Source organism: Macrotis lagotis, chromosome 2 (genome assembly GCF_037893015.1).
Source record: "Macrotis lagotis isolate mMagLag1 chromosome 2, bilby.v1.9.chrom.fasta, whole genome shotgun sequence".
In the NCBI taxonomy this organism is placed as follows: domain Eukaryota; kingdom Metazoa; phylum Chordata; class Mammalia; order Peramelemorphia; family Peramelidae; genus Macrotis; species Macrotis lagotis.
Genome location: NC_133659.1, coordinates 93,793,267 through 93,808,348, shown reverse-complemented (window position 1 = coordinate 93,808,348; position 15,082 = coordinate 93,793,267). Strand labels below are relative to the sequence as shown.

The 15,082-nt window shown below is 30.3% G+C and overlaps 1 protein-coding gene across 2 annotated transcripts in view; it reads left to right on the top strand.

Annotated features, from left to right (window-relative positions):
- Positions 1-15,082, top strand: part of KCNT2 (potassium sodium-activated channel subfamily T member 2) — a 537,465-nt gene that overhangs the window by 469,015 nt on the left and 53,368 nt on the right. Inside the window, exons 22-25 of one of the 2 annotated variants that reach the window (XM_074222274.1) lie at positions 596-697; positions 2,795-2,878; positions 4,078-4,206; positions 11,944-11,964. In XM_074222274.1, coding sequence (XP_074078375.1) covers positions 596-697; positions 2,795-2,878; positions 4,078-4,206; positions 11,944-11,964 — 336 coding nt within the window. The remainder of the gene's footprint in view (positions 1-595; positions 698-2,794; positions 2,879-4,077; positions 4,207-11,943; positions 11,965-15,082) is intronic. The other variant, XM_074222275.1, reaches the window with a different exon arrangement.

Below are 15,082 nucleotides of genomic sequence, written 5' to 3'. Positions count from 1 at the left end.
CAAGAGTTTAACAGAAAAACTTCGATTTATCTTGTGAATATTGCACAGATGATTTTGCTTTAAGATGATTAGTAGCCAACAGCAAAGAGTTGGGATATATAAATATAATTCCAAATTGCATATAGCTATTTTATGAAATATTTTCTCTAATAAAATATTTTTAGTTATTGACCATGTTCAAATAGACATAACACATAGACTACTATTCTCAGAATTCCTTTCAACAATAAGGGCATCTTGCCTACATTTCTATGCATGTTCAGTCAAGATTCAACTACCAAACAAGAAAAATGAGATTTCTAATTGAGAGCTCCTAAATTGCTACTCTGCACTAACTCATTTCTGTACTGAAATCTTCCTGTAAATTTAGCACAATTTTGAAAGACTTCTTTATTCTTAATAGTGTATTTATATTTAGAAGCTTTTATTAGGTAATTCTTCAAGTATAAGTGATGTACATCTCTTTTGATGGGAAGTCCGATTTAGTGCTTGTTTTACAACTGTGTCTTATCTGCCTTGTGTGCAACTTAAATACTTACAAGTATTAGAAATAAATGGAACCAACAAATGCTTTTCATTTCAAATTTGTACACAGAAAGAACGGGAGAGAGGGTCTAATTTGGCATTTATGTTTCGACTGCCTTTTGCTGCTGGGAGAGTTTTTAGCATCAGTATGTTGGACACACTTTTGTATCAGGTAGGTTTTATTTACACACATGCATATTCTCTGATACTGGTATATTTTTGGAAGGAGAAATTTGTATCATTTGCTCCTTTAACATAAATTAGTATCAGCTGTGGAGGTCTAGAAATCAGGACATTAATGGTATAATTTAGTGCTTGAAAAACAGCATTTTGGGGAAGATATTTATTGAACTTTTGTGGCTAATGGATGTTCTGAATATTTTCCCTTTATTGTGATTTTTAAAACAAATTTTATGAATTTCATTAGAGCTGTTCATTTATGTGATAAGACAAATACATTATTTTCTTTCCAATGAAATTATTTTAACTTCAAAATTAAGAAAATAATAGAATAAATCAACAGTGTTTTAATCACTCTTTAATTGCTAAAGCAATTTAAGAAAAATAGTGAATTTTTGTTTAGAAGTTAATTAAGCAGCAACATATTATTCATTTATCAATAATAGCATTATTAAATTAAGATTTTTATAAAACAGTCACATATTTTAATCCATAATATTTCCTATTAATTTCTTTAGGTAATCACTTAGACTTTAATATTAAATATATTTTGATAGAAGTATCAAGAATAATTTTTAAAACAATAAGATACACAACAGCATCTATAGGAATTTCTGCTGATGTCTTTTTTGAGGTTACCAGCCATAAACTTTCATTTTTATTGAAACTGTTTGATTTTATGTTAATATATCTACTATAGGAATTAGTGATTTGACCTAGTGAATGGTGCATAGGACTTTAGAATCAGGATCTGAGTTCAGATCTTAATTTAGAGCTGGCCTCAAATACTCACTATCTGTATGATCCTGTGCAAGTCACTGACTTCACTCACACTCAACTTACTTAATCTGTAAAATGTGGATAAAAAATATTACTTACCCCTCAGGATGATTATAAGAATCAAATGAGATAATATTTATAGTGCTTTGTAAACCTTAAAGCACTATAAATTCTATTATTAATGTCATTATTATACATAAGATTGAGAACAGTGATCAAAGATAAATAATTTCATATTAGGTTTTTTGCTATAGACATGTCTATTGGCATTACAATAACATATAGGAGAAGATTAGAATAGAGATGGGGGAAAAATGACCTATCCTTTCCCATGTCCAATTAGAATGATTAGGAACGAATTCCTCTGATGTTAATTCTTTAAATTTATCTAAGAGAAATTAACTTGAATTATCATTCATTATTTCATTTGATCACAATAACCCTATGAGGTAGGTGTTTATTTCCATCATACAATTGAAATGGTTAAAGCTGAGAAAAGTTAAGTTTTCTGTGGTGAGGATCTATATTGAGCAGGAGGCTTGAACTGGATAGTCTGGTTCTTTTAGCAGTTAGCTTCTCTGATAAAATATTATTACAGTCAAAATGATAGAATTACAGGCATAAAACTGAATTGAACATTAGAGTTTATCTAATCCAAAATTCTCTCTTTTTTTTTTATTAGTAACCCAAAGAGTAGAAAGTACAAGTGATTTCCCCAAGGTAGTAAAGAACATATTTGGGATTTGAACCCAGTTCATCTGACTTGAAATTCAGTACTTTTCCCAGTGTATCTCACAGTCTCCCAAATCTGAATTTATAACCATCTCTATGAATTTTGTCATTTCTTTGGGAAATGAAGCTGATGAAGTTGTCCTTTATATGTGATAGTCTTTTCTCTTGATACCATATTGTAATACACAATCCACTTGTACTACATTACAAATTCTCTTCAATTATATCCTTGAAGATTTAGTGAGAGTAAATCAAAAGAATTATGTGTCTCTGTTATATTGTTTACAATGAATAATACCATCCTACCTGATTTTCATTCATAATATTCAAGAATATTGAGATTTTGTAGGGGATTACTTTTCTAATTAAAAAATAGAAAAAAATCACCAAACACAAATTTAGCATGTATTTGAAGAGATACTACCAAGGGATTTTCTTTATTAGCAAGTTTGTATCATATTATGAGCAAATAAAAGTTTTAAAAGTAAATGAAAAATAATTTACATTGTCATATTTTTATGCTAACAAAAAATAGACTTGTGCAGTAAATCTTTTTTTTAACATCTATTTCTTTTAGTCATTTGTGAAGGATTATATGATTTCTATCACCAGACTTCTTTTGGGATTGGATACCACACCTGGATCAGGATTTCTTTGTTCTGTAAGTTAAGAATATCATGATTAGTAAATTCCAGAGATAAAACATTCATTCTAGTAACTGCAAAGAGCTTGGATATCTGTTGTATGTTTTTTGTCTTTTCTAGTTACTATCTGATTTTATATTCTTTTGAGCATTGTCGGAAAAAAAAATTGTTACAGAAACAATAATATCTTAGTGGATAACACAATGTCTTGCATTTGGTAATAGGTCTCATTTATGATACTGCCTACAGAAAATGCTCTAGATAAAGTATATTTTTCTCTAATTTGTCTTTCTACTTGTCAAATGGAAGTTAAAAGTTTTAATGAGTAAAGTAAAACAATTTTCCAACACAACAAAGTTAATTCTCATGGACTCACATTTTACTTTTTTCTTATTTTTAAAATATCATTTGTTTTTTATTTTTTTTGTTTTTTAGTTTTCAATAAGGGGATTATAATAGAAGCTAAGGAATTTTATCTTTTTTTCTTAATTCCTTTCAATGTATTTTAATTTCTTCTCAATTCTTTCTTAAACCAAAAAGAATTGTTCAGATTAGATATGAACAAAAAACAAAAACAAAAATGGGAGGAGGTAGGTTGCACAATGGATAGAACACTGGCCCAGTAATCCCAAGGACCTGAGTTAATATAAGTGGAACAGAGAAGAATGGGATAGTAAACAGTATTTTTCAAATTCTTCTTTTTTGAGTCTTCATAGATGGGTTTCATTGTATTATTTGAAATGTTAGTTCCCATAACAATATCCATTATTGAATGTAATTACAGCAGTTCATTATGAATCTAAACACAGATGATTTTGTGATCATCCCATGATTCATATTTTCTACTCATGTAGAGAGTGAGCTACTCTACAGATTTTACAAAGAAGAACATTTAAGCCATGAAAAATGTACTGAGTTCCATAAGCTTACTCAGCTAATCATCTACAATGACCACGCTTCACTATCCCCCTGTATTATACTATTTTTGCTTTCTTTAATTGTCTCCAAAAATACTGTTTCTCAAGATCAGATTTGTATACTTGATTTTAGATGTATTTGGGGTTAGCAACCTGACAGGTTAAAAGTTAAGTTAAGCTTAGAAAAATCTACTTTCTGTACAATTAAGTGAGATCTGATTTTAGTAGATGTGATAAAGCTATGCTATTCTTTCTTTATTATCTTAATAATTATGAATAAATGACTGTCTATATTTTAGATGAAAATCACAGAGGATGATCTATGGATCAGAACTTATGCCAGACTTTACCAGAAGCTATGTTCTTCTACAGGTGATATCCCCATTGGAATCTACAGGACTGAATCCCAAAAACTTAGAACTTCTGAGGTTTGAAGAATTTGATATATTTCTTAATTTTTTTGTGATTTAAGCTATTAACAAACATTTGAAAATCTGTGTTTTTGTAGTATTCAAAAAAGCTATTGTAATAATTGGGAAAACTCAAAAACGAATGGAAAGTTGTAATCTACAGGCTTTCTCAGGAGTCTGTAGCATTGAATATTTTGGAGATAATCATTTCAAAACTCATTTAACTACCTAGTTATATTCTAACTTTAAAAGTTTCCTGCAGCTCTAGAATAGGAAATATCTGAATTCTAGGTGCTCACAAACTCCTAGATATGGATTCTATAAAATGTGAATATTAGAAGGGACATTAAGAGACCACCTTGCCTCCATGAATTGAAGAAGATTTAAGTCAGGAAGCAGAAAGACTACAGAAAGTTAGTGAAGAAATAGAACTCAGACATTATTCATTTCATCCCTCTTTTTTATAGATGAGAAGAATGGTGTCTCAGAAAGGTTCAGTGTTTTGACTAAGGAAAGACACCAATATAGTAGCAGAACTGGAATCATATAGAAAAATAAAGTTCCTTGGCTCCTAGATGAGTATTCTTATAATTAACCCTAATAGGGACTTCATCTTTAGAACTAAGTCCACTTTTCTGGGGCTTATTCTGGAATGGAGTCCAAAGAAAATCTCCAATACAGTTCTTTACTTTGGTAGGTTCAATGGATCTGGGCCATCTAAAAATCATTACAAAAATTCTAAATCCCTAAAGTTTGTCCATGTGGTATAGGATACTTGCTATTCATTGGACTGTTTTAATGTTTTGAACATTTTGGTTATGGCTTCATCAAATGATTCTATTTGCCACATTATTTAAATGTCCCCTGGGAGAAGCTAAATAGCTTTTTGGCTCTCTTTAAGAAGCATCAATTACTGATAAAAAATCAGAAAACACTGATGTTTTTGTTAGTTATAGCCTTTATCATTGGCATCTCTTCTGTTTGAACAAAGGTTGTATTTAATATGCTAGAGTAATTAACTCTACCTATCAGAACATTTCAAATTATTTATTTTTGCTTTTCTGATTATCTATTCGCATATAACATTTTTAGCTTCATTTGAAAAATGAAGGGTAAATTATAGGTACACCATTTAAAAAGGACTAATTAATTATTAATGTGAAGTAGTGAGATAAAATAAATAGAGACATAAATGATTTTGAAACCAAGATGATGAAGATTCAATTCCTGTCTCTAACACATATTGACTATATGACTTTGGGGATGATATTACTCTTGGGATGTCATTGATCCTTTTCAAGAATGAAAAATGAATGAAAAAACAACAACAAATGATTCTGCATATGATCTCTATACAAAGAAGGCTTTAAGAGCAGGTTTGGCAACTAATCTTTTTTCATACATATTTCTTAGACATGCTTTTCATTACTTTTATGGTCTAAGTTTAAGCTTATTCTTCCCATGGATGTTGTGTGTATTTGTGTGAAAGAGTGAATTAGGTTTTTTAGAAGAACATATTTGTTTTAACTGTCTTTTTCATGCAACTGAGGGAAAAAGTAACTGCTCTCTGGGGACCCAACTGCCATTTTAAGCAGAAGTTAGAAAATGTTGTTCATTCTCTCTTCTCTCTCTCTCTCTCTCTCTCTCTCTCTCTCTCTCTCTCTCTCTCTTTCTCTCTCTCTCTCTCTCTGTGTGTGTGTGTATTTTAGGGTTTGAAACTATATGTGAGTGTGTATTTGTGTGTATAGCTTTATTATTTATATGTACAGTTTCATTTTTGTCCTTTGCAGTTTTCATTTATGTCTTCTTGATATATAGCTCTGAAAACAACAGATTTTTTTAAAAGCTCATGTGTACTTGATGCCTTTAAATAAACTGATTGGTCATTGATTGACTAATAACAGTCCCAGACCAATACTCTGTCATTCATTGTTTAAGTTTTGACTTTGGATGAGTGTAAATAAGCCATCTCTTGCCAAATTCTTGCCTGGTCCTTAGTCATTGAATAGGCATTACTTCAGACAAACTGAGACCTGAGAGAGTCCTTAATTTAGTAAGGCCAAGGTCATCCAGTGTATCCTGTGCCATTCAGATATGTTGATTTTTGTCTTACCAATGGCCTTTGTTAGTTTTGGAGGAAAGAGTGAGGCTAACAACTTGATTCAGGTCTGACTTATTCAGATTCATTAAGACATCACCCTTGTGATGTCATTGATCTTTTTTGAGAACAAAGAACAAATAATAATGTGACTCTGGGAAATCAGTTAACCCCAGTCCTCTAGAAAACACTTAAGATGACAAGTTCATTAGAGAAAGTTTTCTCATCTCAGAATTCCCAATATCAATAAAACAAGTTTATTTCTCATGCCTATTAAAATGTAAAACTCATAATTGCAAAACAATCTGTACATTATCTAGCATTAAAATTTAAAGGAGAAAATAATTTTCATATGTGAGGAAGCATTTTACTTCAGTACTGTTAATTATGATCTGTCAAATACATACTTTATAATATAGATTAAAGCCCCATTATACAGAAGTGTTTCCTATAACAAAGCCATTTCTATGTCCTAACAGATGGCTCATAGAATTTCTGCTTAGTCAATCAGGTCATAGTGAGTTCTAACCAATGAATGATACTATTTAGATAAGTTTATAAATGTAATAGTAATTCCTTATAATGAAAGAACAATATTATATGCTGTTAGCATTAGAGGTATAAACAATTATGCTTCAACTAACATCAACTCCTCATGCCACAAAGAAAGGCGACCAAACTTAAAAATAACAGAATACATGAATAATGTATAGAATATTGTATAGCCTGAAAAGAGGAAAGGAATGAGAGTCAAAAAACATTGAATTCTATCACAGTAATTGAGCATCCAATTCATCTATACTAGATTCAAAGTATTTTTCTTCTATAAGTTTTTACTGAGATATTTATTTACTTTGTTTCAGTTTTAGGTCTTGCAAATTATAAATATTAATTTTGGAAAATCTGTATGTAAATTATTATATTATGTATTTCATCTGTATTACACATATGAAATTTTATCTGTATTATACATATGCTATTAACAAAAATGAATATTGTCATACATTTTGTAGAAAAATATTTCAAATGTAATTATTAAGTATTTTAATAAATGCATATTAACCTATCCTAGCAGAAAAATAAAAGTAGGACTTTGGTACAAATGTCAGTGAGGGCGAAAACATTTCTGTTACATAGAAGATTTAAGCCAACAATTTTAATGATAAAATTATTTTATTTTCACAAAATTCAGAGTTTTAGTAACAAATATTTTAAAAGTCAAAAACATAAATTCTACAAACTCTGCATGTAAGAGGCAGCAATGGAATAGGAGTTAATATTGTGATAAAAGGCAACATATACCCCTATGTGAATACACATACACACACACACACACACACACACACACACACACACACAAACACACACAAACACACATACAAACACACCGTAAATTAACAATTACTCTTCAGGTACTGGATTTTGCATCACTTTCAGATATCACCTCTTGAGAGGCACATAAGGCTATACTTCTTGTCACTTGCCCTCCAAATACACTAAAATAGCTTCTCAGGAATTTGTGAAGGCAACCTTAAATCTGATCTCTTGTTTCATTTCTATCTAAACAAAAGTTGTTGATTTAGATGCCCACATTTCTAACCAGAAGGGAAAGTGATAATGATTAGGTTAGTATAGCCTAGAAGTACATATATATGTGTGTGTATGTATGTATGTATGTATATATGTATATATTTTTTACCTTACTATTTGCTTTGTATTTGAATAATGAATTTCTGAAAAGAGTTATTAAAAAACATGAGTTGACTATGGACTTTTTTAAAGATTCAGGAATATATAATATTGAAAAAATGATTTTTAAAAGTAAATTTTGTACTTTTAAGTATAATGAACAAAACTAGGTGTTCTATAGAAATTAATGGTTCATTTTGACATATTTGTTGCCAAACTTTCACTTTTGTAACTGTTTTACATCATCTGGAAACTTTAGTGATTATGAAAGTATATTCTTTTCAAAAAGATGGTCATTTAGAAGTTAAATTTTAAAATTCCTAAACATAAGTGTTAGAAGTAAGACAACATTGACAACTTGTTCCGGAATTTTAATGTAATTCAGATAATCTTTTAAGATTAAATTGTAGGGGTGGCTAGGTGATGCAGTGGATAGAGCACTGCTCTGGAGTCTGGAGCATCTGAGTTCAAATTTGACCTGGGACACTTAATAATTAAATTACCTAGCTGTGTGGCCTTGGGCAAGCCACTTAACCCCATTGTCTTTCAAAAATATAAAAAGATTAAATTTTAGAAGAATCCTACTTTGGTAGTACTTTCCTCAACAGGAGTTTCCTGTGTAGGTGAAGTCAAGAGATTTTGATTTACAAAGAAATTGTTTGTTTGTTTGGTTTTTTGATCACTATTATTACCTAGATGATATATAATCAGTATACCTGTCATTTACCCTCTTTTTATGTGATTCATAATGAACTTCCCTACCCCATACTATACTTATGCAATTAAAATTTTTTTCATCATTTATTTTTAGTTTTGTTTTGAATTTTTAAAACTCTTATATCTGTCCTAAGGGATATATATTCAGTGTTTTACCTTTTTAAACTCACCCCATCCTTCTAGATTGTTAATATATTTTAAGACTCTGACTCTCTCAAGGAAAATATAACACTTGTAATTTGATACTCATGACTTCTATGTCTTCATTTGTCACATATAAAAATCTTGCCCAGAACCCTAAGGGCCAATGAGAATGTACTATGACATTATTGCATTTCAGAGAAGACATCCATCTATTTGAACACTTCAAAGGATTTATGATCTTATCAATGTGTAGCAACAAGACAGATTGCAATTTATCTATAGTTTCTCATTCTATGTGACTGTCACTCATGTCCTTTCATAAAACATTTATAAAACAAATATATAGAATATAAGAGTTTAACTAGGCTATTCCCTCATATGTTAGATTTAGAACATCAGTACAAGACCATTTTATACATTCTGTGGATAGGATCAATATGAGACTGTTATCTGTTATTCTTTACTCTATCTTCATGAACAATTTCTGTTTAGATGTTTTCCAAATTATATATTTTGTAATTCTCCTCATGAACATACACATTTTTCATTGGTCTTTGGGTTACCTACAAATTGGACTTTGGAGATTTTTTTATGTTTGCTGGATCACGGTCTAGCCATTTTACATAATTAAAATAATATTGATGCTAAAAAAAAAGTGTATGGTTTGTGCCAGGAAGTAAAAAGAGAATCGTTGGAGACCTTGCAGTTTTCTAAATGCAACCCACCCTTCTTTCTGCTTCCTATTCTCAGACCAATTCACTGTCCATTTTTATCAGCATTCCAGTGTTTCTGCTTGCATGGATACTCACATGAATGTATCTATACACATACAGACATGTACATATCTATACACATATGTGTGTATATACATAGATAAACATTTAAGTATGCATTATTTATGCTTAGGTGTGTTGTGTGATTGTGGATAAATGCATAAATTATTTTTATTATATACAAACACATTCGGGGGTTGCTCAATGAAGCAACGTTTTTTAAAAATTTAGAATAAATCAATATTATAAGGAATTGCTATTTCATGAGAAAAGGGTACTTTTCCAACCTTGAAAATTTTAGTCCCTCAAACTCAATAGTTTTTAACAATTGCAAGTGGTCAAACACTTGTCATTGTTAATTTTAGATTTAAACTTAGGGCATTTGTATACCAAAGGATCTGTAGTCCTCAACTGTATTCATATTTATGGCATAATTTAAAGGAAACTTTTTTCTTTTTTCTTCTTACCTGCTGTAATCACTGAGATACCCTGAGAATCTTACAATTGTTTTACTTCTTTTTTTTTTTAATGCTTATTTTTGGTCTCTGTCTCATCTCTCTCACCTAACCTTAATGACTGAATGAGCATTGCCTCAGTCACACTGTGTCCTGGAAAGACCTAGTTTTAAAAAGCCATGTTTTCCAAATGCATCTAGGACCATCTCCAGTTGTCCTGATCCATATTTGACCACTGGACCCAGATGATTCTAGAGAAGAAAGTAAAGATGATAACTTTGTAAAGCACACCCTCCTGTAAATCCAATTCACTTGCATGTCATGTCATCTTTGACAATGGACAAGCAACAACAATGATAAATATTGAAGTATATATTTATTTGCATTGTTCCATCAAGCCAGAGGCTTTTAATTTTTCTCTAAGATATTTTTCCTTTTGTGCTGACTTGGGAACTTAAGTCTCAGGAAAGACTGAAGTCTATTGAATATACATTAAAATATTAGATTTTTATTCTCTATTAAAAATTTTAAAATATATTTTTAGGAAACTTCTCCCATAAAAAATTATGCTGGAGATTCATTTTAAAGTATGAGCATTTTAAGTAGCACAGAAGTAAGATGATCAAATTAATTCCATTATAAGCATAAGAAACATGTTCATAGTTACTCTTTACCCATTAAATTCAGTCCAAATGCAGAATTTGTATATCATTTTGTATATACAAAATAAACATCTGTGATAAACTAAGACACAAACATCTGAACATGATCAATTTATTAACAAGACTAGCTATTGCCAATAAAAAGTCATCAATGAATCCCATTTTTTCTTCACAAAGATACTAAAATGGTTTGTGATACAAACTATTTTTAAATTATTAATTAATTAATTTTTGAATTCTACTATTTTTTCCCCTAATCTTGCTTCCCTCCCCCTACCCCCCACAGAAGGCAGTCTGTTAATCTTTATATGACACAAACTATTCTAAGATTGTGAATGATTTATAAGAAAGGTGAAGTGGGACCTTAAACTTTGCTTATTTATGCCTATTTCCCTGACAATAGGGAAAATACAGAATCAGTATCCTCTGGAAGATCTTACATATCTTATGACCAGGTTAACTGACATCGTTCCATGATCAATTAAAGTTTACAGCTCATGGATTGTGCCAGTGAAGCTTATATAATCAAGTCCAATAAATTGTGGGGTTTTTTTTTTAGGGTTTTGCAAGGCAAATGGGGTTAAGCAGCTTGCCCAAGGCCACACAGCTAGGTAATTATTAAGTGTCTGAGGCTGGATTTGAACTCAGGTACTCCTGACTCAAGGGCTGGTGCTCTATACACTGCGCCACCTAGCCACCCTCCAATAAGTTTTGATAAACAGTGATCACATATAAAATACTTATTAAATAATACAAAATAGAGTAGATATTAATTTTCAATTTCACACTATATAGTTTGCATGTATATGATATACATATATGTATAAATATCCACACATCCATATACAGAGCTTTAAAGTTTCTCTTAATTTGCATTTAAAAGGAAATAAAAGTCATGAATTTATGACATGGACTTACAAATAATCCTAAAATACTGTTCAATAATTTGATCCTCAACAGATAGGGTCATTTCTTTCAATTACTTTTCTCATTCCCCCTTTTCCAAATCTGTCATTGACAATTGGGGGGGGGTCAATTTAATATAAAAACCTGTTTTATAATCTTTTCATATGATAAGGTATCTTACTTTGGTAAATTGTTATTTGATAAATAGGTAAAATCATTTCTGTTTGTCTCTGACTGGTCCATGTGTATATCTGTTCAGTCATTCTTTAAAATGTATTTTGTTTTCTTTCTTTTTTCCCCCTTTGGGTCAGTCTCGAGAAACTGCATCACAAGTAAGTATATGTTAATTGTCTCTTTTTTTTTTTACACCCCTTGTATAAGGAAAGAAATAGGATATCAAAGATTAAAATAAATATCTCTGCATTTGTAGAGTAGGATTATTGAGTCAAAGTGAGATACTTACAGCTTGATTTCTCAATTGAGGGTTAAAATTACCTAAAGGGTTACAATTTCCTCTAGGAATTTTACAAAAAAAATAGAAAAACTGAAAATTAATTAAAATGGTAATCTATCTATCTATCTGTATGTCCATCTATGTATATGGGTATGTGTGTATGCTCACACACACACACACACACACACACACACACACACACACACACACACACAGAACTTACCAGCCCTATGACCCTTGGCAAGTCACTTAACCCTGTTTATCTTAGTTTATCATATGCAAAATTTTCTAGAGAAGGAAATCAAGAACCATTTTAGTATCTTTGTCAAGAAAACCTCAAATAGAGTTTTGAACAGTTGGACACAACCAAAACTATTTGGCAAAAACAACAAAAATAATTTTCATGGGACCTTCATTTGTGTGAACTAAAATATTTCTAATGTCACAATGGCATGTTAATTTTAAATTTGTCAAGATTTCAAGGCCATATGTGACTTTTTCCCTGTGTTAAACTTAATATCATTTAAAAAGTAGATTGCTATCATAGTTTCTGGAAGATGTGTCCAAAAAGGAAATGAATAATGTCATATTCCTATTACAGTTTGCCTTGCAAACCTGAATCTATTAATCCTGGGTTTGGTTTCATTTTCTAGTTATTTAATAGTGGAATTGTCTAATTTGTCCTAAATACTGAAGGATCCTCCAAAGTCTCATTATGATTTTTGAAGTGAGTAGAAAAATAGGTTTTTCCTTTCTTCCTTTTTTTTTTAATCACAGCAGATCATTAAGACTAAGTAAATTCTGCAGCTGTTGTAGGCAGCATAAAAGGGCCATAAAAACAGCACTTGTGCACTCTAATTTTAAACATCAAGAACTGCCATGTTAAATAGTTACTGTGGATCTAGGGAATAACCTTTATTATCTAACAGTAGCATAATTCCTTTTAAATTGAGATGCTATGTACTTTAATGGAAATTATCTGCCCTATATTTGACATGGAGCTTGATAAGTGAACGATTATTTATAAGCATTCAGAAGAAGTTTTAATCTAAAGATTCTGGAATATAATGATTTTTTGAGTAGGAATTTTTATAATTTATTTCTAATTGTCATCTATATCAGGGTGCTTTAGGACATTTGACAAACTCAATAGTATAAATAATTGAATCAGACACTAAAATTTAGTTTATTATGTATCAAATTATGCAAGCTGGGAAATATCCAAGACAAATAGCTGTTTATACAAATATCATCTTAGTATTTCTAAGGTTAATTTAAAACTATATCAAATCATTTGTATAATATTTGTATCAACATTCCAATTGCACTTTAATGATATTATTAATTTATGAATATTCTTATTTAACATCAACACCAAAATACAAATGCATGAATTACATACATATAAATAGATGGACATATGATATATGATTATATCAAGTTTCCTGAAAAAACAAAACAAAACTAATTGAAATGCCTGACATAGAAAATCATTAATTTTCTGATCAATTTAGCTAGTTGATTTACCACAGGAAGCACAAGTTCATATATTTTGAATAAAAGTAGATTCGTTTATTGTAAAAAAAAGAGAAATAAGAATAGCAAGAAGGTAGTTTTGTTTTATACAATTGCCATGGAATATCTATACCTAAGGTTTGTGTGTATGTGTGTGTGTGTGTGTGTGTGTGTGTGTGTGTTTGTTCTCATATGTAGATGTGTCTTTATGATAAGTTTATTTTATTCTGTTTGATTATATTGCATATCATTCATTGAGTAATGTTTCAGCCTGTTCAGCTTCAGATGTAAAATAGAAGAATTATTGCAAATTTATTTATTTAGAATGAGAATTGAAAAATAAGCATAAAATATTCTTATTGCTATTTTAATTATTAAATATTTACTTTCATGGTACTTTTATTTTCTAAGTACAACATATATTCTTTTTTAATGATCATTTTTATTGATTTTCTTCTTTAAAATGTCCTCTTTTAGGGCAGCTAGGTGGCACAGTGGACAGAGAACCAGCCCTGGAGTCAAGAATACCTGAGTTCAGATTTGATCTCAGACACTTAGTAATTACCTAGATGTGTGGCCTTGGGCAAGTCACTTAACTCCATTGCCTTAAATAAAATTAAAAAAAAGATTAAAAATGTCCTCTTTTAGGTAATCATATTAATTATATTTCTTATTTCTAAAATGAACATAAGTTCTGGGAATTTAATATAATTGATGAAATAGAAACATATGCATGTATAAGTATATGCACATACACACATATATCTCACTACTTAAAATACAGAATTAGAATAATTGAATTCAGACCATTACCTTTAAAATCAATGAGATTTATTTTTTTCTTTTATTGAATTTAAAAGACTTGGGAAAACACTGTTTTGTTTTGGTGTATATCATGGTGTCTTTATCTTATTAGCATGATACATTTATTGCCTTTATTTCCTCTTCTCCCACTTCTCAAATCCTTGAACCCTGGCTTCTGACATGCAATTCGATGTCTTAATTGCTAAATTTAAATAATTTTTTTCTGAGTTCTCACTCTTCCTGACTTCTCAATAGCATTTGAATCTGTTGATCATCTCTTCCTCCTATACACTCTTTTGTAACTCTCCCATCTCTCTGCATCATCTCAGTCTAATTTTCTGCATCCATTTCCATTTGCTGCATTCATGTCCCTGTGCATGATTATACTTGGAGGCATTTTTACAGCATTTTTCTTACTATTTATTTCTCTCTCTGGGATTTCATCAGTTCTTAGTGGTTCAGTTATCTTGAATTTGATGACTCCAGGATTTATATATCTATATATCTATTGTATCTATATCTGTATCTGTATCTATTATCTATCTATCTATCTATCTCTCTATCTATCTATCTATCTATCTATCTATCTATCTATCTATCTATCTGTATATATATTTTCAGTCCTTGTCTCTTCCCTAAGTTCCATTCAGTCCCTCCTCAATAACTATCAGATTACT